Raw genomic sequence first — 26,961 nt, 5'->3', positions numbered from 1 at the left:
TGTAATACAACTTTCACTAAACTTCATATGCATGCAAGGTTACGTAATGGTAGTAACTTATTCCATATAATTTGGTGGAATTATTCATGTGTTTGCGTATAATTATTCCTCGCTGGTGTTTTGTTCTTGTGTGTCACTGCTGTTGGTGATCAGCACAAGGAGATAAATGAAACACGCAGATCAGCGCTGAACATCGCACTCACAGTGAAACAGTGTCTTTCAGCACGAGATGACCGCGAGGGAAAGTGCAAAATTTTCTTACCACATCAAAATCTTATTCGAGCATTGCCCATACGAGGCAGCTGGAAGCCTTTTGATAGTACCATGAGCTGTTTCTTCTCCCGCAGTGTAATATTTAGTAAAGGAATGGCAGCCCAAACATTAGTCTATCGCGATCCAGTATCGTGGGGATAGCCGTGCTTTGAAGAGCCGTGACACTAACGCTGAGGGGTGAAGGACAAGGACAAACAATTTCATTGAGCACTCACCATAAGTTAGGGGCAGATATTTTCTGAAAGAAGAATTATTGGAAAACTGTAATGAAAAATGCCCGTTGGTGTGATAGGCAGTGTGAGCGGACTGATAATATCGGGTTATTGATGCCTGACCATTGGCCAGTAATAAAGGATCACCACGTGTTAATGCACCTGTGGGTTCAGTACCTGCCGCTGTTTACCTGGTTTGCCGATGATCACCTTTGCAGGTCCCTTTTTTGCGGTTATTCGGGGTAAACTTGTTGTGTAGCGGCCTACAGATTGTTGCTAATATATATTATGAAAATTGTGATGCAGAAGTATATCAGTGAAGAAAGAACGATTAATAGATCGCAGATTCCCAGTAAATATAAAACTGCGCTTCATAATAACACAACGATCAGGAAGGCAATGGAAATAAAGTGCTTTTGACCTGATTACATAATGCGAGGTTGTATTAACCATCCAATAAGTGATGTCAAGGTGTTACTCCTTGTTTCATATTTTTTATCTGAAAATGACCGTAAGCGCGGGAAGAAAATATTTACGCTACTTTTTTGTGGATAGAAAACGTCAGGCGTGATTATTGATGTGATGGGCAGCCTTGGAGAATTAAGATATCTTATTGAATGATGAATGTAACTGTTACGTTGGGACTGGCGCGAACACCTCAAGGGTCAAACCTTCTCAGATGGTGGTCACTTCCGTGGGCTTGTGAACTCGAGGCCCCGCAGCCATGTTTCTACGATGATGGCCGGGTTTTGGCCACCACCAAGAGGTAGAACATTTACTTCAACTGTATGTGAATATAGTTAGAGGACCGCAAACAAATGATCCATAAGTAATGAAAAAAAAACGATCCTCGCGTCAGTACAGACTGGGCCTGACTACTCTGATTTTTTTTTTAACAGCCCAACGGCTCAATGAGTTTGGATGTAGTTGTATGTGGCGCCACCTAGGATACACCCAGACTGAGAGAAAACAACATCTTACAAGGGTAATTTGATTATTTTTATGGCATCTACGCACTCTTTCTAGTCTGCCGTATTAAACTTATCATTGAAAAATCGTCCACTTATAAAGCAAATATGAAGTAACGCTTTGTAAACTGTTAGAGTTAACAGATATCAAGTGCCTCAAGCGCAAACAAACAATCTCCCTGGATTCTGCGCTAAAACTGAGCCGGTTAGAAGATATTTAGAGTGCAGATCAAATTTAACGTCAACTCTACACAGCCTACCATAATGCCTATTGCCCTACATAACAAACCACCAGCGTAACCAGCAACTCCCCGAATGTTGAAATGTGGAATAGGTAAAATTATGAGCATACGCTATAGCTTCGCGTGGCCTCGGTGCTCAAATCCGTCCCATTGGTTCTTCGGCCAAGTGCCAAGTGTGACAAGTGCATCATCTGGGTAACCACGGGTTACTGGTTTACTGCTATGCCTGAAAAAGGTAGGACGAACAGCCGACTGCCTAGACCGGATTCAAACCCAGGTCCGCTAATTTGTAGCTACGCGTGATAAACACTATATCACGGAGGCGGAAAAGAGTTTAGTAATTCTGACCAGCTGCAGTTAAGTAGTCTTGAGTCTTCGGTCCAGAGAAGTGTGTTGGCGTTGATATAACTTTGACTGCTTATATCAGTATTCTCGTGCACCAATAAGATAATTAAAAACTCTGTCTTTATAAAAGAAGCAAAAATATACGGACAAAGCAAAGTTAATGATGAATATATTAGAGTTTAAGAAGAACAAAAAGGCTCAGAGGAAGGTCTCGAGATTTTATTGATGGAAGAAACTGAAAAATGTCCGAAAGTGTTTCAAGTGAGGAACAGTGACAGCTCGTATCAGGATATCGACATGATCTTGAGGTAAATTTGGTATTCTAAATGGAACAATAGAGTGGACAACGACCACAGTATGGATTGTGTTGTGATGCTCGTTGGTGTCTGGTTGAAGGTCGCTGCGTACTGTACATCGTGTCATGCAGGATACAATGCACAAATCTGCCTTATTATTTATATGATTATGGGACATGAACTCTTTTATCGATATTGTCTTCTGATAACACTTTAACTAACACGTTTTCAAGTTAAGTATTTATTAAAATCTTTTCACTGTGTATTGAGATAAGCTCCTGACTCAGAACTGTGCTCAGAATGGTGTAAACTGACGTGTCGGCGAGACATGAACGCTCTAGGAGTCCAGAACAAGATCATCACTAGGGCATGAGTTCGGCTGTATTCTGGCAGCCGCAGCTGATGTCCTGCAGGTGGATGGTCTTAATCGAAGAGTCGCAGATGGCCGGCCTGAGCTTGAGCTCGATGTTCGTCACCTTCTGTGTATACGAGCTAGTATAGCAGAGCATGTCTATGGAGGAACTGTTGTAGATGCTGGTTGGGTTGAATTTTCTGCAGTCGTAGTACCACCATCCGCCTCCCTGCTTGGCTGCACAGTTGCCTGAAACATAACAGAGTTATTTGTTTTTTGACATATAGAAGCATTCATTATTGGATATTAGAAAAAAATACATATATGTTAATATAAATATTTCCATAATTTTGGCATCCCCAAGGGACGCTGGCACCCACCACTATAAGAGTCGTAGTCCCTGTCACGGGTAGTAAAGTAGCGTCCGCTTAAGTAAGACATGCATAATTTGGTCCTTTCGCCTCCGTCGAGTTTGCCGCTCAGTGTAGTCCGGTACCTGCCAAGATGCGGATGTGGATCAGAGGGAGGGAAATAGGTCCTACATTCTCATAGTGCCGTAAAGAACATTAAAGTACAAGATGAAACAAAAGCGTCAGATTCTAAACGTGCTATCTATTTAATGTACTTAATAGATATCTCATATATGAATGTTTATTTAAGGTCCACCTTTTTTTTTTTTTTTTTTTTTTACCTGGTGTCCTCATCGTCGATCCTAAACCGTTCGTACGTTCCGTAATCATTACCCCCAGAAGTCGAATGGACATCGAGGCGGACTGAGTACTCGCGGCTGAATGTCATCTGGTGAAGGAGTTCGTTGCCTGGGAAACATTTTGGAATCTTACTTTCAAATTATCTCTGACACGGAATGGACAAAACTGTTGTTGTACTGTACTGAGCTGTACGGTTGCTGAGGATGACTTCCTGCCACGCCCACCTAGCCAATTCCCCTGCCGCACTAACCCAGCCAGTGCCTCTGTCACACCCACCCAACCAATACCCCTACCACACCCACCCAACTAGTACCCCCGCCACACCCACCTAGCCAATACCCCTGTCACACCCACCCAGCCAGTACGCCTAGCACACCCACCCACCCAGACAGTACCCCTGCCACACCCACCGAGCCAATAGCCCTGTCACACCCACCTAGTCAGTACCCCTGTCACACCCACCTAGCCAATACCCCCGCCACACCCACCCAATCAGTACCCCTGCCATACCCACCCAGTCAGTACCACTGCCACACCCACCCAGCCGGTAGCCCTGTTACACCCACCTAGCCATTACCCCTGCCACACCCACCTAGCCAGTACCCCTGCCATACCCACCCAGCCAGTACCCCTGCCACACCCACCCAGCCAGTACCCCCGCCACACCCACCCAGCCAGTACTCCTGCTCAGGGGAACCGAAGCCTTCCTTGTACTCGAGCCACGTGCGGTTAAAGTCAAGTTGACTCGTCTGGTTCTGGCGCTTCAGGAACACCGTCCAGCCGCCGCCGTCCGTCTCCATGTCGCACCAGACCCTCACCGACCTGCCGCACGTGCACCTGTCGGGACGAAGCGAAGGGGGAGCTCATGTACTGACTTGACTCATCGATTATTTTTTTCAAAAATTTGCCTGCTCATATTAAAAACAATAATGATAATAAAAGCTGAAGATTGGCGTGTTGGAACACAACCATTTTCTTGTAGAAGTTGTTATGTAGATGATTTGTTTTTGCGTGTTCAATAACAAATATTGAACTCTGGCAGTCTAAGGTGTGGCGTGGTGGAGCACAACCACTGTCTTGTAGCAATCATTAAAAATAGGAAACAAGTTTTCTCGTAAAATTGCTTCTTAAATAATATATAATGAACTATGGCTGACTGAAGGTTGGAACACACCACTCAGGCACACTTACGAGAAGGGGTAAATCTCGTAGACTCCGCTGGATGTAGCCCCGGCCATGAGGTAATCTGCACAGTCCACGGGTCTGGGCGTAAAAGTAGTTAATTAGTGACAAGTTGAAATATATGGTAAATACTTTCGAAAGATTCTAAGCCGTGCTGTCCTCCAACGAATTTACTTTAGACCAAAACCATTCTGAAACAATTTTAATTATCCAGAACTTTGTCCTCTTTGGTGGAGCACCGGGTGTGTATGTTAGCATCCTAGTGTTACAACGCTGACTTGATCATCGTCTGTCTACCTTCCGACGATGTTCAGTGATGAATTGCGATTGTCTGCCGCGGGTGCTTTGGCGCGTTCATCAACTGGTGGGCTGTGGGCGTGTTCGGCTAGCACACCCGCCGCCCCTAGCACCACCACCCACACGAAGAGCGATACCACCTTCATGGTGTCCACGTCCTGGGGGTAGACGAGGCTGTGACTTGTGTTTTAAGTTTGGTGAGCAGTACAAGGATATCACCAACAGCTGCTTATCCGTTCTAGCTTACAGAGAGTTTGAGGATTGTAGCAGAAGCCGTCGGGAGGCTGCTTGCACGTGTTGCTGTGGAGACGTGTCGATGCAGCCGTAGCAGCAATTGGTGTGAACACGAGAGGACCGTGAACTATATACCAGCAGCAGGCTCCTGGGTCTGAAAGGGGACTGGATGAGGAAGGAGGGAGGGTAGACCAGGCCACAGGTGTTTATAATGAAGGGAAGATCATCAGGAAATGTTTGGAGAGTGTGAACGCTGAATAGCGAGTGAATGGACGAGTTGTGAAAGAGTGATGCACCGGCGCTATTTTTAGTTCTTTAATTGCAATCAGACGAGTATTGAACCTTTCAATATTTATGGACCCAGGACTTCGAAAAGGACATAGAGTAGGTAGGCTTGCTCTGGTACTGTTCTTGTTCTGAATACAATCGTAGCAAGCTTAACAGTAATGTGTTATTGAGTGGGATTTGAAACATTTGGCTTTGTCTTGACTCTCAGCCTCCGAAGCTTTGCATTTGTTCCCTCAGTTCACCGACGTACATCAATGACCTTCATTACATCCCGAATACTGAAGACATCACACTCCTCTTGTACACTGCTGTGTTATTTCATTTTATTTTCCTCGTGTTTCCTTTCTCCTGTCTTTCTTCCGTCATAATCATCATCATCAATATTATCATCATCATCATCATTATCGTCATGACCATCATCATCATTATACTATGACAATCATCATCCCCATCTCTACTTGCGTCACTTTTTGGAGGGTAAATAGTCCACGCTATTGGCGGTCAAGTGGGGAATAGGCCAGATAGTTTTTACAGGTGCCACCGTGACTCACATTTAATGCATCCATACACGCGTGATTATTATTACTGGGCATAAAGATTTATGGGGAAGGTCATTAGATCTTCAATGCATCTTAATATTAAAGCTTGTGGTCCCTTTCATCGTCTTGGGCAACGAATAAATATTGATGTACGGCAATTTCGCAATCACGGATCTTTCTTTGCATTAAAGAAAGGAAGGAGTGTTATCAATGGTTGGTTATCACTATAGCATTTACACATCAAATGGAAGAATTATTTCATCCAGCAAGTCATCATCATCACCATAATCTTTATCATCATCATCATCACCATCATCATTATAACCATCATCTTTAGCTGTTATTAGCCAGGGATGGAGTGAATACAAGAGTTCTGTATTCGAATACGAATCCGAATACTTCAAATACTAACGAATACGAATGTCTTCAACTTTATCATTATCAGCAGCATTGCCATTATTATTGTTGCTACTATTACTAATATAATTCTACTATTATTTTTATTTATTTATTATTATTATTATTATCATTATTATTATTATTATTATTATTATTATTATTATTATTATTATTATTATTATTATTATTATTATTATTATTATTATTATTATTATTATTATTATTATTATTATTATTATTATTATTATTATTATTATTATTATTATTATTATTATTATTATTTTTTTATTATTATTATTATTATTATTATTATTATTATTATTATTATTATTATTATTATTATTATTATTATTATTATTATTATTATTATTATTTTATTACCATTATTTTTATTCATATTACTATTATTATAACTACTATTATTATTATTATTACTATTAATATTGTTATTATTTTTCTAATTTTTATTACTATGAGTACTATTATTAATATTGTTGTCATCACCTTTATCATCACTAATATTATAATTTACCAATGTATCGTTCAACCTTTTAACTAATCTGCAAAAGATACATTTTTCCTATTTCTCTCTGTTTTTTTTTTTTTTTGTACAGCCGTTTTTGGCTATTGTTTGTAATGTAAGCTTATTTTTTTCTTTTTCCTAATTTTTTTCCCATAAAGCTATTCTTATAAAAATAAGAAGATTTTTTTTTTTAGATTAAATTTATTTTATAAATTAAACTTCCAGTAAATAATGAATGCTTTAAAGGCAAAATGTGCCCCATTTTTTGACTTGTATATTGTTAACACTTCCACACGTTTTTTTATGCGTATATATCAGGCACTGCGTTCATCCGGCGCAGGTAATGCCAGCGAGCAAGGGGCAGGTGTGCAGCGTGCAGGTGTAACAGACGGGTGTGGTGGTTACGTGTGTCGGACGGATGAACGGGCGTTATTGTATAATGGGTAGGTTTATTGTTATATTTGAACTGAATAGAAATGACAAGCATTTGGCAATTGCAATATAGCTGAGGGCTGAAAGATATTACAAAACAAAATAATTTAGTTATTTCATCAGAGGTCATTGGCGTAACTCGATGTTCTAAACATATGAGCCAATCCAGAGCCAGCGGGACCAACATTATCCATCATAGGCACAGGAACAAATTTATAATATTTCCCGACAATGAGAATAAAAGTACATCTAGAGTGGTTGTCAATGTTTTATTTAGACATGAGTTATTGTTATCAGAAATATACCTTATTTTTATTGATTCTCTCTCTCTCTCTCTCTCTCTCTCTCTCTCTCTCTCTCTCTCTCTCTCTCTCTCTCTCTCTGACAGGAAACATGAAACAAGAGAGTTTTAGAAAAAAAAGCTTGCGCATGCACGGAAAGGGGCAAGTGCCACCAAGACTGCCTCGGCTCGTAGGGTGTTCTCTCTAACGCAGTACGAGCTGGCAGGGAAAACAGTCCAACTCTTCACCGCATGCTGGAATGAGTCAGAGGACTGACACGACGTGTGACGCGTGTCCGTTATAGAGAAGGCAGTCATGCCGACTGCTCCTCTTAACTCGCTAACTGCATGCCTCTCACCCTCCCACCACCCCACTGCACTGGATATTTTACTCTGGCTCATCACTATAGTGTCCAAAATCCTTATGCAAGAGTTAAATTAAACAGCATCTTCATTCTTGCACCTCTTTCAGTGGTAAACTCTGAAACAACTTTACCTCGTTTGTATTTCCCCCTGCTTACGACTAGCCCTCTTTCAAGAGAGAAGTATCGACACCTTTCCACTCGAAATTGACCGCTCTTTTGGCCACTTTTCTGTATTTTTTTTTTTGTAAGAGTAGTGCTTTGTGGGCATTTTGTTCTCATTTAATGTTTCCTTGAGTTGCTTCCTTTACTGTAAAAAAAAAAGCGCATCAACGTCCCACGACGGTGTGCGAGCGGTTCCATGAGCTGGTTCATTGGATCCCTGGTAGAAGGTCCTTCCTCAGCGATGGTCCACCAAGGAATGCCGTTGCAGATAACACACCGGTGAATAAATACCTAGGCGGAAAGGCAGGGAGCCGGTGCTGCACCGTGACTGTTCACGGCGAGAAACCAGATAAAGTGAAATATTCACGGCACCGGGCTGTCGCTGGTCCGTTAACGGCCACGGCGAAAGAGAGAGTGTGGAAGCAGTCTGAGGAGTAATGAAAGCAGTGCGGGGTGATGGGGCAGTGAGGTGATGAGGGTGATGGGGCAATGAGGAGTGATGGGGGCAGTGAAGGGTGATGGGGCAGTGAGGGGTGATGGGGGCAATGAGGGGTGAGGGGGGAAGTGAGGGGTGATGGGGGCAGTGAGGGGTGATGGGGGCAATGAGGGGTGATGGGGGAAGTGAGGGGTGATGGGGGCAGTGAGGGGTGATGGGGGCTGTTTGTATCGTCTAAGAATAACGATCAGTAAAGAATTCAAAGTTAAAAACGTTCTAGTTTCTCCGCAGTATGTCCATCAACTCTTCCTTTAGTATACAACTTGTATAAAGAGAAGCAGCGGCGCCAAGCAGTGAAAGACAACCAGCATCATAATGAGATAATATCTGCCCAATGTCCTAACAGGTTCGGTTGACCACCAGTGCCTCTGCATAACCTAGTGGCCCAATAGGCCTATAACAGAAAGAAATAAGCTAAAAATGAACCACGTAGAAGAGAATGTTGGGCAGCTCATGTCTAATGATCATTTCGATTCATTGTAAAGTAGATGCATTAGGTTCAGAAAACTGTTTTGGCGTTGATAAACTTTGATTATTAGTATACTCGATGATAGTACAATAAGCAACTTCCTGTGTTTCTTATAATGTCTGCAAAATTATACCGAGAAAATAAAGACCTTAAGGAAGAAACAAAAAGGCTCCGGCTGGCGTGGTTTTATCGACACTGTCATGAGGTAAACCTGGTTATGGTAAACCTGTTTTTTTAAAAGGAACAATTGATTGGACAGCCACCCCAGGATAGCTTGTGTTATGAAGCTCGTTGTTGAAGATCGCTGCGTATAACAGTTTTCTGCATGGATGATTCATTCAGGATGCTATGCGATAAATGCTTTATTACTTATACGTTTCCGTGACAAGAAATTTACTATAGAAGTTGTTTTCTGATAATCCGTTATACCAACACACTTTCTTGAAGTATTTGCGGCACATCTAATACTTAACAAAATCTTTTATTACTGTGCACTGAAAGAAACTCTAAAATTCTGTATAGGTATCTCAGAATTCTGTTCAGTATGCCTCAGAGTGGTGTAAACCGACAAGTCTCGCCCTGGAACAAGGTCATCACTGGGGCGTTCGTGGCTCCTGGCAGTCACAGCTGTTGTCCTTCAGGTGGATGGTCTTAATCGACGAGTCGCAGATGGCCGGCCTGATCTTGAGCTGGAGGTTCCGCAAGTTGTTCTGGTATTTGTTATAGTACGAGTAATAACAGGACAAGGTGAGGGAACTGTTGTAGGTGCTGGTTGGGTTGAAATCTCTGCAGTTGTTGTACCACCACCCGCCTCCCTTAATGGCCGCACAGTTACCTGAAGCAAAACGAGGGATTGTATTTGCACATGAATGTTGTCTGTTATATTAGATAACGGGTATTATATATGTATATCTTTTTTTACAAATATTTTCTAAAGTTTCTCTTCCCCAAAGGGGCGCGCTCACCCACCACTATAAGAGTCGTAGTCCCTGTCAAGTGTAGTAAAGTAGCGGTTTCTTAAGGATCGGAAGCAATTCATGACGTTTGTGTCTCCTCTGAGGCTGCCGCTCACTGTGAGTTGATACCTGTCGAGAGACGGATGTCCAGTCAGGGAGCAGGAAACAGCGTAGCCATGCTACCGTGACACATTGCAAAGAATGTAAAAGTAGAAAGAAAATATCAAACTTTAAACGTGCTGTCTAGTTAATGTATTTTTTACTGCTCAGATACTTGTGTGCTAAGTTACTTTGTCTTTATTGCATTTAAAATATTTCGGTGTTAATTATCCTCTTTTTTTTTTTTTTATTTTTTTTACCTGCTGTCCTCCGTCCCGACCTTAAAGCCATCGTAAGTGGTGTAATCAGAACCTCCAGAGGTAGACTCGACGTCGAGGCGGATGGTGTACTCGCGGCTATATGTCATCTGGTGAAGCTCTTCGTTGCCTGGGGAACATTTTGGAAGCTGCCTTTAAAAGTAACTGTGGGACAGAAACAGTAAAATACCTGTACTATTGTTGAGAATGACCTCCTGCCACACCCACTCAGCCAGTCCTCCTGCCACACCCACCCAGCCAGTCCCCCTGCCACACCCACCCAGCCAGTACCCCTGCCACACCCACCTAGCCAGTCCCCCTGCCACACCCACCCAGCCAGTCCCCCTGCCACACCCACCCAGCCAGTACCCCTGCCACCCCCACCCTGCCAGTACCTCTGCCACACTCACCCAGCCAGTACCCCTGCCACATCCACCCAGCCAGTCCCCCTGCCACACCCATCTAGCCAGTACCCCTGCCACACCCACCCAGCCAGTACCCCTGCCACACCCACCCAGCCAGTACTCCCCACACCCACCCTGCCAGTACCCCTGCCATTCCCTGCCGGTACCCCTGCCACACCCACCCAGCCAGTACCCCTGCCACACCCTCCCAGCCAGTTCCCCTGCCACACCAGCCCAGCCAGTACCCCTGCCACACCCACCTGCCAGTACCCTGCCACAACCACCCATCCAGTTCCCCACACCCACCCAGCCAGTACCCCTGCCACACCCACCCATCCAGTACCCATGCCACATCCACCCAGCCAGTACCCCTGCCACACCCACCCAGCCAGTACCCCTGCCACACCCACCCAGCCAGTACCCCTGCCACACCCACCCATCCAGTTCCCCTGCCACACCCACCCAGCCAGTTCCCCCCACACACCCACACAGCCAGTACCCCTGCCACACCCGCCCAGTCAGTACCCCTGCCACACCCACCCAGTCAGTACCCCTGCCACACTCACCCAGCCAGTACTCCTGCCACACCCACCCAGCCAGTACCCCTGCCACACCCACCCAGCCAGTACCCCTGCCACACCCACCTAGCCAGTCCCCCTGCCACATCCACCTAGTCAGTAGCCCTGCCACACCCACCCAGCCAGTCCCCCTGCCACACCCACCCAGTCAGTAGCCCTGCCACACCCACCCATCCAGTCCCCCTGCCACACCCACCCAGCCAGTACCCCTGCCACACCCACCCAGCCAGTCCCCCTGCCACATCCACCTAGTCAGTAGCCCTGCCACACCCACCCAGCCAGTACCCCTGCCACACCCACCCAGCCAGTACCCCTGCCACACCCACCCAGCCAGTACCCCAGCCACACCCACCCAGCCACTACCCCCGCCACATCCACCGAGTCAGTAGCCCCACACCCACCCAGCCAGTCCCCTGCCACACACCCACCCAGCCAGTACCCGCCACACCAACACAGCCAGTCCCCCTGCCACACCCACCCAGCCAGTACCCCCGCCACACCAACACAGCCAGTCCCCTGCCACACCCACCCAGCCAGTACCCCTGCCACACCCACCCAGCCAGTACCCCCGCCACACCCAACCAGCCAGTACCCCAGCCACACCTCCCAGCCAGTACCCCTGCCACTCCCACCCAGCCAGTACCCTGCCACACCCACCAAGCCATTACTGCCACACCCACCCAGCCAGTACTCCTGCCACCCACCCAGTCAGTACCCCTGCCATACCCACCCAGCCAGTACTCCTGCCACACCCACCCAGCCAGTACCCCTGCCAAACCCACCCAGCCAGTACTCCTGCCACACCCACCCAGCCAGTACCCCTGCCACACCCTCCCAGCCAGTACCCCTGCCACTCCCACCCAGCCAGTACCCCTGCCACTCCCACCCAGCCAGTACCCCTGCCACACCCACCCATCCAGTACCCCTGCCACTCCCACCCAGCCAGTACCCCTGCCACACCCTCTCAGCCAGTACCCCTGCCACTCCCACCCAGCCAGTACCCCTGCCACACCCACCCAGCCCTGACTCCCGCCGCACCCCCCCAGCCAGTACCCCTGCCACTCCCACCCAGCCAGTACCCCTGCCACTCCCAAACAGCCAGTACCCCTGCCACACCCTCCCAGCCAGTACCCCTGCCACTCCCACTGATCTCCCCATCAAACTGTACCAGGAGTTTGCCCCCGAGCTGGCCACCCCCCTCGCCTCTATTTTTAACGCTTCCTTCCGTCAAAGTCAGTGTCCTGCTGACTGGAAACAGCATATGTCACCTGATTCCCAAGACCACCACCCCTCAATCACCGAGTGACTTGAGGCCTATTTCTATCACCCCCATTCCCAGCCTCCTGTGTGAAGCCTTCATTTTCAAGTGGACTTACACTCATCTTGCTCCCCTCATAGACCCACAACAGTACGGCAATATCAAGTCAACCTCCACCACACACTGCCTAATTAATCTCCTGGACTTTGCCTACAGAAATCTTGAAAAACGCAAAACATCAGTTTCTCTCGCTTTTATTGATTTCCGAAAGGCTTTTGACCTAGTTCACCACACCACAGTCATCAACAAAGCAATAAACCTAGGGCTTCACCCTAACCTGGTCTCCTGGCTGGCTGATTTCCTGCACCAGCGTAAACAGGTGGTGAGATTTCAGGAGTGGCCTCCCCTCTACACCTTACTTGCAGGTACCTTAGGGTCCAAAATGGGCCCTTTGTGCTTACTTATCCTAATTTATGAAGCGCTGTCCCACACACCCCACGGCTGGAAGTACGTGGAAGACTCCACTGTGGGAGTAACAGTTTACAACAGCAACCCATATTATTCCCACCTCCAGGAAACACTACACAACCTACCCACCTGGACAACACAAAACATGGTCACCATCAACGACACCAAAACTACACTCCTCCACATCAACACCTCCTCTGCCCTGTTGCCCCCTGTGGTGTCCATCAACGACACTCCCTCCGGGTAGTTACATCAGCAAAACTACTTGAGTCACCCTGGACAACAAACTCACATGGAAGGAGCACGTCTCCCAGCTCACCAGATCTGCCACCTATAAACTGTACCTGCTGAGGAGACTCAAAACGCTGGGGGCCCCTGAGTGTGCGCTGGCGAGCGTGTACTCGTTCATCCTCCCCAACTGACATACGCGTCCCCAGCGTGGTCTTCCTCCATCAACATCACGCAGCGCCGCCAACTTGAACGCGTCCAGAAGCGAGCCTGCAAAATCATCCTGGGCCCTCACTACACCAGCTACCAGGACGCCCTCGACTCCCTCCATCTCACCAGCCTACAACACCGTCACGAGACCCTACTACACCGGTTCGCAACCAAGCTTCTCAACCAGCCCAGACACAGACACATCCTCCCACCCGCAGTGAACCGCCCTCAGCAATCAGTGCGACACCACAACATTATTGCCCCGATACGGGCACGGACTGACCGCTATAAGAACAGCGCAGTGCCCGTGATGGTCAAATATATCAACAATGCAAATTAAGAGCAGCACAATTTGTATGTTTTGTAAATATTTTTCATTAGGACTTATTGTTGTTGTTATTATGATTATTATTATTATTATTATTATCATTATTATTATCATTATTATTATCGTGATTATTATCGTGATTATTATTATTATCTTTACTATGATTATTGCTATTATTGTTATTTCTATTTTCCTTTTTATTTTCGATCATACTACTTTGTTCATTTGTCTCATTCATTTCATTTCATCTTCCATTGATGTATATTTTCAGCTCTAGGGCTGCCTGGTACTTCATGAAATAAACCGTTTATTATTATTATTATTATTTACCCCTGCCACACCCTCCCAGCCAGTACCCCTGCCACTCCCACCCAGCCAGTACCCCTGCCACACCCACCAAGCCATTACTCCCGCCACACCCACCCAGCCAGTACTCCTGCCACTCCCACCCAGTCAGTACCCCTGCCACTCCCACCCAGCCATTACTCCCGCCACACCCACCCAGCCAGTACCCCTGCCACTCCCACCCAGCCAGTACCCCTGCCACACCCACCCAGTCAGTACCCCTGCCATACCCACCCAGCCAGTACTCCCGCCACACCCACCCAGCCAGTACTCCCGCCACACCCACCCAGCCAGTACTCCTGCCACACCCACCCAGTCAGTACCCCTGCCATACCCACCCAGCCAGTACTCCTGCTCAGGGTAGCCGAAGCCTTCCTTGTACTCGAGCCACGTGCGGTTAAAGTCAAGTTGATTCGTCTGTTTCTGGCGCTTCAGGAACACCGTCCAGCCGCCGCCGTCCGTCTCCATGTCGCACCAGACCCTCACCGACCTGGCGCACGTGCACCTGTCGGGACGAAGCGAAGGGGGAGCTCAAGTACTGACTTGGCTCAGCGACAGTTGTGGTTTTGTCTTCATTCAGTGCCACGTCTCTCTTCCTACCTTTCCTCAATAATCATTATGAAGAACATATAGGTATTTTTTCATGAGTTTACTTCCTTAATGATCATTTATGACTATGGGTGACTGAGGTTTGGCGATGTGGAGTACACACACTCAAGCACACTTACGAGAAGGGGTAGATCTCGTAGACTCCGCTAGAAGTCGCTCCGGCCATGAGGTAGTCTGCACAGTCCACGGGCCTGGGTGTCGACGTAGTTAATTTGTGAGGAGTTGGAAGAATATAAGAGACACATATATAACATTAATATCCAACAGTTTTTTTTTGTTTGTTCCAAAAGTGGTGGGACAAGTGACAGAATACACATTTATTTTAATAACCGTCCATGTGACACAAATCTGATTTGATCATCGCCAGCCTACCTTCCAATGATGTTTACTGATGGCGGCTCGGTCGGTGTCTCCGCCGGTGTGCCTGGCGTTGTCCATGTCGATGTGGTTCTCCATGTGTCCGTCGGTGTGGCCGTCGGTGTGTCCGTCGGTAGGCCCGTCGGTGGGTCCGTCGGTGGGTCCGTCGGTGGCTCCGTCGGTGGGTCCGTCGGTGGCTCCGTTGGTGGCTCCGTCGCTAACTCCGTTGGTGGCTCAGTCGGTGGCTCCGTCGGTGGGTCCGTCGGTGGTTCCGTCGGTGGCTCCGTCGGTGGCTCCGTCGGTGGCTCGGTCGGTGTGTCCGTCGGTAGCTCCGTCGGTATTAAACGTTCGTCGGCTTGTTCGGCCAGCACGCCCGCCGCCCCCAACATCACCACCCACAAGGAGAGCAACACCACCTTCATGGTGTCCACGTCCTAGGGGTAGACGAGGCTGTTACTTACGTTTTCAATTTGATGAGCAGTAAAAGGATATCGGCAACAGCTGCTGATCTGTTCGAACTTACAGAGAGTTTGAGGATTGCAGCAGAAGCCTTCGGGAGCCTGCCTGCACGTGTCGCAGAGGAGACGTGTCGATGCAGCCGTAGTAGCAGTTGCTGTGAGCACGAGGGGACCGTGGACTATATACCAGCGGCAGGCTCCTGGATCTGGAAGGGGACTGGCTAAGGAAGGGGGAGAGGGGTGGTAGGCCAGGCCACAGGTGTTTATAATGAAGGGAAGGTCATCAGGGAATGTTTGGAGAGTGTAAAAACTTAATAGCGAATGACTGGACGAGTTGTGAAAGAGTGATGCACCGGCGCTACTTTTTGTGCTTTGATTGCAATCAGACGAGTATTGTCACTTGGAATACCTGTGAACCTAAAAGTGATTCATGAAGGGGCATCATATAGCTACTTTTTCGTGGTATTGTAATATATATATATCGTCATATGTGTATGAATGTATGAGTGTATGCGTTGCGGCACCCGGTCGGTGTCGCACAACAGGATGTGTAACAACACGTCGTGCTTTTGGCCGTGAGAAGCTGTGATGAGCTGACGCTAGATCATATTAACAGTAGAAAGTGCCGTCAAGGGGCAAACAGAGAAAGGAGTGCAAGAACGCTGACACAGCCCGCGACCTTTTCTGCCCCGGTGAGTCGAGTCAGCACACACCCGCACCCGGGTGCAGAGACACGCTCCGCCGCGTGACTCTACACCGCGCCGCTGCACGGGGTCTCGTTACCAATTCCGAGACGCCCACTTGTCTGCCTACGACAAAACCTGTCGTGGGTGGGCGCTTACCTTCGCCAGACCAGGGCGGACTTTTGGCGGCGACCTTTGGAGGGGCGTGGTTGCTCCCCCGCCCATTCATCCCCGCTGCCAGGCGACGACGCCGGCCGCCATCCCACCGCTGCCACCATTATGTTAGTAACTTTTATGCGTTATTTTTAAGGTGGCGAGTGTTAAGTGTTATTGTTTAAGGCGCGAACTGTTATCTCACTCGTCACAGGGCCGGTGTTACCGTGGCCTGCTTAACAAGTTGATTGTAGTAGGTGAGATAACACAATAGCCTTTTAGTTGGCCGAGCGGTAGCCGTTATAAGTTCACTTTAGTTCACTTTAGTTCTCTCTCTCACATGGACATTAAAAAGGTGTGAATGTATTTTAACTATATTAACAGTATTACATAAAAGTTTACAGTTTACGTGAACGAGTCGCACGAAACGAGAGCCAGCCACACCACTGTGCACAGGGCGGCTGAGCACCGCCCACTGTCTTCTCTCTCCGTCTTCGCGTTTTTCGCTCGTTTTATTTGCTTGTTAGTTCGTCCGGAAGGGTATGGCTTCCGGTTGATGACTGCTGATGAAAGTCATCATTTGCTGATTCTTGCGTTAGCTCAGCATGTGTTCCCACGGCCATCAGGTCTGACGTGTTCCATAACATCCTGGCAAAGGCACTGAGGGTGTGCTTAGACACACACAGTCACACACTCATATGTACATTATAATATATACACATTACATCGCTTGGTCATTGCGTGAATGTAACATGGATAAGTACACTAATTTAAAGGTGGGGTAAGTCGCGGGGTCGCGACTTTTAGGGGACCGAGCGATGTAATGTGTATATATTATAATGTACATATGAGTGTGTGCTTAGACACACAGTCACACACTCATATGTCCATTATAATATATACACATTACAGTGTTGTTGCTTTTTAGACAATCACAACAGGCGGTGGCGGTGGCCGAGTGCTTAGCGTTCTTTCGGGGTGAGTCCGGGGACCTACCTTCGAGTCCCACCGATGCACGCTGACAATTTTCAACTAACGCCGAGTGGCGGCAGGTAACCCACATGCTGCCCAGATCTTCAATCAACCCTAATTTCTGCGACTTCAGTGAAGAGGAGCAACAGGGGAGGGGGGGCAGCATGGGCCAAGCAACAGTCACGTATCACGGCAGATGGCATAAATAAACTTCACCTACGCCACTAATGGGCTGGGGTCGTCCAAGAGACCCCACAAGAAAGCCTACCGGCGCTCCAGCCAGCACCTAAAACAATACTGACTGCTGTTTATCGAGTCAGATTAGAAAAATTTTGCTCTGTCTTGATCTTAGTTTCCGAGGCTTTATTTTTGTTCCCTTAGTGCACTGATTCATACCCAGGATCTTCAGTACCAATCGAATACTGCCTTACATCACACCACTCGTGTATATTACTAAGATCGATTATTTTTTCAACGCGCTTCTTGCTGCATGCAACTTCCGTGTAACACCGCCTTTTTTTATTTAATTTTGTCTTGAGAACATAAGAACATAAGAACATAGAGAAACTGCAAGAGACCGAGTGGCCTACACAGGGCAGCTCCAGAATCCCCCCCCCAATACTCACGATGGGTGAGGTGTAGTATCAGGGGTTACAGGTAGAAGATTGATCCTCGTTTACCTTCGGTACGGGCGTACGCTCCAGTACCCTGTCTCCTTACTGCTCCCACACCTCACTACCTGTCATCCTCGTCCATGTAGCTATCCAGTCTATTCTTAAAACAAGCTATCGTCCCTGAACTAACTATGTGATTGCTGAGTCTATTCCATTCCCCCACCAACCGATTACTAAACCAATGCTTGCCTATTTCTCTCCTAAATCTACACTTTTCTAATTTAAATCCATTACTGCATGTTCTATCCTGCTGGCTAATTCTCAGTACTTTACTTATATCGCCTTTGTTGCAACCCTTGACCCATTTGAATAGTTCTATCAGATCTCCCCGCACTATTCGTCTTTCTAGTGAATGTAAGTTCAGATGTTTCAGCCTATCTTGATATGGGAGGTTCCTCAGCCCCTGAATCATCTTGGTCATCCTCCTCTGAACTGACTCTAGCAAGTTGATGTCCATTCTGTAGTGCGGGCACCAAAACTGGACAGCATAATCTAAGTGTGGCTTAACTAACGCTAAATAGAGTCTGAGGATGACCTCTGCACTCCTGTTGGTTACCGTCCTTTTAATAAAGCCTAATACCCTGTCTTTCTCGAGCTTCTTTTCTCCTTGCTTCCTTCCGTCTTAATCTTTGTCATCATTTTCATCACCATCATCGGTATGGTCATACCTGTCCGTTTGAACCAGATATGCCGCTTATCTGAACATGTTGGGTTTTTGTGTGTGTGTGTGTGCTGCCTATAACTCCGGTAGGGTGTCTTGAGGGGCCTCTTGGGCTGCACCAGCCCGCTCGCGGCGTAGGCGAACTATATATCTAGTGGCTGCCGTGATGTATGACTCTTGCTCGGCCCATGCTGCCCCCGATTCTTCTCTTGAACAAAGTCGCTGAAGTTAGGGTTGATTGAAGATCTGGGCAGCATGTGGGTAATCTTCCGCCGCTCGGCGATGGTGTGAAAAATCAGTGTGTTTCGATGGGACTCGAACCTAGGTCCACGGGCTCACCTCGCCCGCACGCTGACCACTCGGCCACCGCCTCCCTGGAAGTATACGTTTTAATGGGTCGCAATATTCGAGAAGCTTTCTACCCTCCACAGTCATAGTGTGGACTACCCTTCCTAACGGTATTGTTGGTGAAGGTAATGGTCAGATATTCAAAGCCATTTTTTCCCTCTCCTCTTTTATTATTATTGTAATAATAATAATAATAATAATAATAATAATAATAATAATAATAATAATAATAATAATAATAATAATAATATCATCATCATCATCACTCTTACGATACTCATCATCGTCATCATTCTTAGCATCACATTTTCCAAGGTCAGTAACCACCCTGACGAAAACCAGTCAATTTATAGGTCAAACGTAACTTTTCTTTTTCAGGTGCCACCCCAACCCACATCAAAGGCGAGTAATTTTGCTGGTCTATAAGAATACAAAGGTTTCTTAATTCTGCACTTCGTTTCAATTAAGTATTATTGCATTTTTTTCCGTCTTCTCTGGCAACGAATAGATTCTGATGAACGACAATTTCTCGGCCACATATCTCTTCATTTAAGAAAGGCAGGAGTGTTTTAAAAAGATCTTTCGCATTATTCCATTTATGAATCATTTATGCATCTCTTCATCCTTGCATGTTGGAAAGATTGCGAATACTCGTGTGATTGAACTTGATTTTTCTTTTCTCGATGATATGTTGTCCCTGGATGCGACCATAATTATGAAGCCAAACACCTGCGCAAATATTGAGCTAAATCATTTTCCTAGATTATTACGTTTAAAATGAACTGATTTTTGCAGAGTACTCCTGCGTTTGTGTTACCTGTGTTTACCTCATTGAGAGCCATTCAGGCGTGGGCGGCGCAGCAGCCGGAGGGGCAGACCACTGTGCCAGGCCGGCCGTGGGTGTACTCGTGTGATTTTTTTTTCCAGCGGTACAGGAGGCAGATTTTTTTTTTTAATGTTATAGTTGACCATCAATCGATTGGAGCTATTTGGGCAAGAGAGATAGATCAGAAGAAAGAGCCACCACAAGACGCTGCCCCTCCCCCCCCCTCCCACTTCAAAAATCAAAACAAAACGACAGAGGAAGAGGAGCTACTATAGAATGTCCTTTAATAAAAAACTATAAAGCGTGTTACAGTCACTCTACACGAGACTGAATTAAATTAGCTTCGTTTTTAATAATTTATACTTGACCGGCGATCTGTCACGGACTTAGTGTTTCCGGCAATACGTTGAGCTCAAGGGTTGTCTATTTCATAATCACATCTAAGGTTATAGTCGCTTTGTCCTTGCTCCACTCACTATTTTTTTATGGTAATAGTAAGCTCTAAGTCTTGGTCAAAGACTCGTGACTCCACAAGTGTTGTTCGGAACAGTTCTCTTCAGTCTTTTGTTACTGTGACTCCGTTCTTTTTCAAGCAATACAATCGAGGCCAATTTAAAATTTCAACAACGGTCCTCAGAGCCCTGAGCCTCCTCGCCGTCCTGAATTTAGCTTTTTTTTTTATAGATATTTAGCCACCCAGTGAGCATCCTCTCGGGCCCAGGAATGTGGCGCGGCCCGTGCTTGATGACCCCGTGTTAGGCGTTCCTGGGCCTCGGCGCAGCACACGTGGCTGGCCTCCTTGCATTAGTTCAGTTCTAAAACACTAAAACGGAAGGTGGCAGTTGGCATATACCTTCCTTTATAACCAAGACCATAAGATATATATGCTTCCTATTCACAGATTAATTCACCCTCTACTTGAAGATGTTCAACATATTTTTTTTTTCTACATCAAAGGATGCGGCTCAAGAGCAACAAAAAGAGTACCAAAAAACAAAGCCCGCTACTCGCCGCTCCCACAAAAGTAAAAAGTAAAGAGTAGCCAAAAGAGAGGTCAATCTCGGGTGGAGAGGTGTCTTGATACACTCTTCTTGAAAGAGGTCAAGTCATAGGCAGGAGGAAACACAGACGAAGTAAGACTGTTCCAGAGTTTACCAATGAAGGGGATGAAAGAATGGAGATGTTGGTTAACTCTTGCATAAGGGGTTTGGGCAGTATATGGATGAGCATGAGTAGAAAGTCGTGTGCAGCGTGGCCGCGGGAGGGGGGATAGGGCATGCAGTTAGCGAGTTCAGAAGAGCAGTCAGCATGAAAATATCGATAGAAGATAGAAAGAGAAGCAACATGGCGGCGGAATTTAAGAGGTAGAAGACTATCAGTAAGAGGAGCTCTCTCTCTCTCTCTCTCTCTCTCTCTCTCTCTCTCTCTCTCTCTCTCTCTCTCTCTCTCTCTCTCTCTCTCTCTCTCTCTCTCTCTCTCTCTCTCTCTCTCTCTCTCTCTCTCTCTCTCTCTCTCTCTCTCTCTCTCTCTCTCTCTCTCTCTCTATCTCTCTCTCTCTCACACTATCTCTCTCTCTCTCTCTCTCTCTCTCTCTCTCTCTCTCTCTCTCTCGTAGCTGTTTACTTATCTATCTATTTATATTTATACTTTTGGCTTGATTATGTATTCGGGATGACCAGGCAATCCAAAAGAGCGTAAGCCCTTGTATTTTCTTCTCCGTCCTCTCCATGGGTCGTCCTTTGTCACATTACCCACGGCTTCATTTTTATAGCTCAAGACGTATTAGAGTTTGGGCAGCAAGGCAGCAAAGAGCGAGGCGTACAAGGGCAAAAAGCATATGGTTTACTGATGGCACGTGCAGGAAGTGTGGAAGGGCGTGTGAAGGGTGATGAGACCAGTATGGGTGATGTATGAGGGATGACAGGACTAAGACAGTGAGGGTGCTGAGAGTATGGGAAGGGGGTGAGAACACTATGGACGATGTCTTTCATTATCTAAGACGTGACAAGGACAGGTTGAGAGGGTGTGTATGAGAGGTAAGGGAGATAGTGAGGATGGTGTGTGATGGGTGAGAAGGGCAGTAAGGTGTGTGTGTGGGGGGCTTGAGTGAGTGATGAGTAAGTGAGTGAGAGAGAGAGATGGACAGTGTGGAAGGGTGTGTGAGGGGTGGAGTGGGCAGCGAGGGGCGAGGAAGGCCCTTGTATAAACTTGTACAACTTGTTTAAAGAGAAGCATCGGCGCCAAGCAGTGGAAGACAAGCATCATCATAATGAGAACATATCTGGCCGATGTTTTAACAGGCTCCGTTGACCACCTGTGCCTCTACATTACCTTGTGACTCAGTAGGCCTACAGCAGAAAAAAATAGGTAAAGGTGAACCACGTAGCAGAGAATATAGGCTAATTCTCGTCTGGTGATTAGTACGATTTGTTGTTCATTGTAGATTAGAAGCATTACGTTCAGAAAACTGTTTTGGCGTTGATAAACTTTGATTATTAGTATACTCATCGATAGTAAAATAGGCAACTCCCTGTGTTTCTTAATGTCTGCAAGATAATACCTACATAATAAACTCCATGAGGAAGAGAAAGGCTCACAGGATGCTGTCAAGATTTTGTTGATGGAACAGACCGGAATATGACCCAAAGAGTTGCTAAAGAGCAATACAATCATATCGTCGTGTATGCTAGGGTGATGATCTCGACACTATCATGAGGTAAACCTGGTCGTGGTATAACTGGTGTTTTAACAGTAAAAAATGATAGGGCAACGACCATTGGGTAGCTTGTGTTAGGATACTTTACGTTGACTGTGGAAGGTCCCTGCGTGTAAGAAGTGTCTGAATGGTTAATGCCGAATGCTCTGCGAAAAATGATTCAATATTTATACGTTTTTGTGACAAGGAATTTACTATGGAAGTTGTTTTCTGATAATCCGATTAACCAACACACTTTCTTGAAGTATTTACAGCAATATTAATGGTTAATAAGTTTTTTTTTACTGTGCATTGAAAGCAGCTCTTTAATTCTGTATAGGTATCTAAGAATTCTGTTCAGTATGCCTCAGAGTGGTGTAAACCGACAAGTCTCGCCCTGGAACAAGGTCATCACTGCGGCGTGCGTGGCTCCTGGCAGTCACAGCTGTTGTCCTTCAGGTGGATGGTCTTAATCGTCGAGTCGCAGATGGCCGGCCTGATCTTGACTTGGAGGTTCTTCAAGTTGTCCTGGTATCTGCTGTTGTACCAGTGGTAGCACGACACGGTGAGGGAGCCGTTGTAGGCGCTGGTTGGGTTAAAGTTCCTGCAGTTGTAGTACCACCACCCGCCTCCCTTATTGGCCGCACAGTTACCTGAAGCAAAACGCGAGGTTTATTATGACCTGAATGCGGTAATAAGATAATTGATATTCTGAATTAATATTTCGCGCTCACTTACCACCGTACGAGTCGTAGTCCCTGTCACGTGTACTGAAATGGCGGCCGCCCAAGGATTGGAAGCAAGAGATGAGATTTGTGCCCCCTACGAGGCTGCCGCTCACCGTGACTTGGTACCTGTCGAGATTCGGATGTCCAGTCAAGGGAAAATAACAAACATGGCCTGCATGCTCATACTATAATATAAGTACCGTGACTCTGGACGTGTTGCCTAAATGTATTAATTTGTTCTCATATTTGAATGCAAAGTCTTTCAATCTTTATTACTTCTCTTACATATAGGTGTTCATTTTTCTTCCATTGTTTTCTTTCTTTCTTTTTGCTCACCTGCTGTCTTCTGCGCCGACCTTAAAGCGATCGTAAGTGGAATAATCAGTACCTCCAGAAGTAGACTCGACGTCGAGACGGATGGTGTACTCGCGGCTGAATGTCATCTGGTGAAGCTGATTGTTGCCTGGGGACGAAAAGTGGTTAAGTAGGAAGAAAAGTGGGTAGGTAGGAGGCGGCTGAGTGGTCAGCGTGCGGGCGCAGTGTCCTGGAGGGCCCGAGTTCAAGTCCAGCCCGCCGCTACAAGCTGACAATTTTCAGTCATCGCCGAGTGGCTTAAAACTATGTTCATGTTGTCCTGAAGACCACCTATCAACTCGGACTCTGGCGAAACTTTTTACAGTGTAGCAATGAGGAGTTCCGGGGGGCAGCATGAGCCAAACAAAATGGTGTCACAATAAACACTTGCGTGCACATCGAACAGGCTGAGGCCTACCTGCAGGCCCCATCAAGACAGCCTACCTGTTCAACAGGCCGAACTTAAAATATAAAAAAAGATAGGAAGAACAATGTGTAAGTAGGAAGAAATGTGGGTACGTAGAAAGAAAAGTGGGTAATGAGCAGGGAGCATACCCCAGGAGGCGCGTCGCTTCACTCACCCGCCGACTCTACCCCCAAACATCAACCCGGGCAAGCCTCCACGCAGATGTCCTACCCATTCTAAGCCCCCTCAAAGATCGATCGACTTTCCCCATCCATGAGTCACGTGGGCGTCCCCTCGGTCTCCTGCACTCGCGGTTTTCTCGTAAAGAAACAACCCTGTAAGGAGGAGCGGCGTCCGGAAAGCGTCCCACGTAGCCAGAGTTGGCGTTCACTTTCAAAGCTGGTAACAGACCTCCCACCCAGCCAGTGCTCCAGCCACACCCACCCAGCCATTAGCCCTGCCACACCCACCCAGCCAGTGCTCCAGCCACACCCACCCAGCCATTAGCCCTGCCACACCCACCCAGCCAGTGCTCCAGCCACACCCACCCAGCCATTAGCCCTGCCACACCCACCCAGCCAGTGCTCCAGCCACACCCACCCAGCCATTAGCCCTGCCACACCCACCCAGCCAGTGCTCCAGCCACACCCACCCAGCCATTAGCCCTGCCACACCCACCCAGCCATTAGCCCTGCCACACCCACTCAGTCAGTACCCCTGCCACACCCACCGAGTCAGTACCCCTGCCACACCCACCCAGTCAGTACCCCTGCCACACCCACCGAGTCAGTACCCCTGCCACACCCACCGAGTCAGTACCCCTGCCACACCCACCGAGTCAGTACCCCTGCCACACCCACCGAGTCAGTACCCCTGCCACACCCACCGAGTCAGTACCCCTGCCACACCCACCGAGTCAGTACCCCTGCCACACCCACCGAGTCAGTACCCCTGCCACACCCACCGAGTCAGTACCCCTGCCACACCCACCGAGTCAGTACCCCTGCCACACCCACCCAGTCAGTACCCCTGCCACACCCACCCAGTCAGTACCCCTGCCATACCCACCCAGCCAGTACTCCTGCTCAGGGTAGCCGAAGCCTTCCTTGTACTCGAGCCACGTGCGGTTAAAGTCAAGTTGATTCGTCTGGTTCTGGCGCTTCAGGAACACCGTCCAGCCGCCGCCGTCCGTCTCCATGTCGCACCAGACCCTCACCGACCTGGCGCACGTGCACCTGTCGGGACGAAGCGAAGGGGGAGCTCATGTACTGACTTGGCTCAGCGACAGTTGTGGTTTTGTCTTCATTCAGTGCCACGTTTCTCTTCCTACCTTTCCTCAATAATCATTACGAAGAACAAATAGGTATTTTTTCGTACGTTCACTTCCTTAATGATCATTTATGACTATGGGTGACTGAGGTTTGGCGTATTGGAATACACACACTCAAGCACACTTACGAGAAGGGGTAGATCTCGTAAACTCCGCTAGAAGTCGCTCCGGCCATGAGGTAGTCTGCACAGTCCACGGGCCTGGGTGTCGACGTAGTTTATTTGTGAGGTATTGGAAGAATATAAGAGATACATATATAACATTAATTTCCAACAGTTTTTTTTTTGTTCCAAAAGTGGTGGGACAAGTGACAGAATACACATTTATTTTAATAACCGTCCATGTGACACAAACCTGATTTGATCATCGCCAGCCTACCTTCCAATGATGTTTACTGATGGCGGCTCGGTCGGTGTCTCCGCCGGTGTGCCTGGCGTTGTCCATGTCGATGTGGTTCTCCATGTGTCCGTCGGTGTGTCCGTCGGTGTGTCCGTCGTTGTGTCCGTCTCTTCGAACGTCCATGTCCATGAGTCCATCCTTGGGTCCGTCTGTATTTGACGTTCGTCGGCTTGTTCGGCCAGCACGCCCGCCGCACCCAACATCACCACCCACAAGGAGAGGGACACCACCTTCATGGTGACCACGTCCTGGGGGTAGACGAGGCTGTTACTTACGTTTTCAATTTGATGAGCAGTAAAAGGATATCGGCAACAGCTGCTTATCTGTTCCTACTTAGAGAGTTTGAGGATTTTAGCAGAAGCCTTCGGGAGCCTGCCTGCACGTGTCGCAAAGAAGACTTATCGATGCAGCCGTAGCAGCAGTTGCTGTGAGCACGAGGGGACCGTGGACTATATACCAGCGGCAGGATCCTGGGTCTGAAAGGGGACTGGATAAGGAAGGGGGGGGGGGTGTAGACCAGGCCACAGGTGTTTATAATGAAGGGAAGGTCGTCAGGAAATGTTTGGAGGGTGTGAATACTGAATAGCGAGTGACTGGGCGAGTTGTGAAAATGAGCTACATTTAGTGCTTGAATAATTGCAATCAGACGAGCATTGGCACTTGGAATACCTGTGGTACTAAAAATTATTCATGAATGAACAGAATATAGTTACTTCTTTCCTGGTAGTGGTATTGTTTTGTAGACAATCATAACAGGCGGTGGCGGTGGCCGAGTGTTTAGTGTGCTTGCATGGTGGGCCCGGGGACCTAGTTTCGAGTCCCACCGATGCACGCTAACAATTTTCAACCATAGCCGAGTAACGGAAGATTACCGACATGTTGCCCATATCTTCAGTCAACCCTAAGTTAAGCGACTTCGGTCAAGAGGAGCACCGGGGGGCAGCATTGGCCAAGCAAGAGTCATACATCACGGCAGCCACTGTGAATAAAATTTGCCTCCGCCACTAACGGGCTGGGGTCGTCCAAGAGACTCCTCAAGAAAACTTTCCGGCGCTCAAGGCAGCACCTAAAACAATACTGATTGCTATTTATCGATTCAGATTAAAATCATTT

At 47.3% G+C, this 26,961-nt stretch overlaps 1 protein-coding gene across 8 annotated transcripts; it reads right to left on the bottom strand.

Annotated features, from left to right (window-relative positions):
• Nucleotides 1-2,243: 2,243 nt before the first annotated feature.
• On the bottom strand, nucleotides 2,244-26,328 carry LOC126992461 (microfibril-associated glycoprotein 4-like). Of its 8 annotated transcripts, none has more exons than XM_050851211.1 (7): nucleotides 15,685-15,932; nucleotides 15,177-15,595; nucleotides 14,924-14,995; nucleotides 14,534-14,700; nucleotides 10,380-10,506; nucleotides 10,034-10,149; nucleotides 2,244-2,937 (listed from the first exon to the last, which is right to left on the bottom strand). In XM_050851211.1, exons 2-7 carry the CDS (start codon nucleotides 15,581-15,583, stop codon nucleotides 2,699-2,701), a joined length of 1,128 nt encoding a protein of 375 aa, XP_050707168.1. In that variant the 5' UTR covers nucleotides 15,584-15,595; nucleotides 15,685-15,932; the 3' UTR covers nucleotides 2,244-2,698. The 8 variants fall into 8 exon arrangements, with proteins under 8 accessions (XP_050707168.1, XP_050707166.1, XP_050707167.1 ...); XM_050851209.1 differs by lacking the exons at nucleotides 10,034-10,149; nucleotides 10,380-10,506 and adding exons at nucleotides 3,069-3,184; nucleotides 3,380-3,506 and having other exon boundaries at nucleotides 15,685-15,884; XM_050851210.1 differs by lacking the exons at nucleotides 10,034-10,149; nucleotides 10,380-10,506; nucleotides 14,534-14,700 and adding exons at nucleotides 3,069-3,184; nucleotides 3,380-3,506; nucleotides 4,069-4,235 and having other exon boundaries at nucleotides 15,685-15,873.
• Between the last annotated feature and the right edge of the window lie 633 nt (nucleotides 26,329-26,961).

This window comes from Eriocheir sinensis, unplaced genomic scaffold, assembly GCF_024679095.1.
Source record: "Eriocheir sinensis breed Jianghai 21 unplaced genomic scaffold, ASM2467909v1 Scaffold47, whole genome shotgun sequence".
Taxonomy (NCBI): domain Eukaryota; kingdom Metazoa; phylum Arthropoda; class Malacostraca; order Decapoda; family Varunidae; genus Eriocheir; species Eriocheir sinensis.
Note: the sequence above shows the minus strand (reverse complement) of the source record. Positions and strands in the feature narration are given on the sequence as shown.

Bases quoted from the DNA above. Each gene is read 5' to 3' on its own strand.
- LOC126992461 (XM_050851208.1), bottom strand. From the start codon at position 15,583: ATGAAGGTGGTGTTGCTCTCCTTGTGGGTGGTGATGTTGGGGGCGGCG. The intron at 14,701-14,923 runs GTAAGTGTGCTT...TCGTCCCGACAG, and splicing joins TACGAGATCTACCCCTTCTC to GTGCACGTGCGCCAGGTCGG. The intron at 10,150-10,379 runs GTAAAAAAAATA...GTCTCTCGACAG, and splicing joins GTCGGGACGGAGGACAGCAG to GTATCAACTCACAGTGAGCG.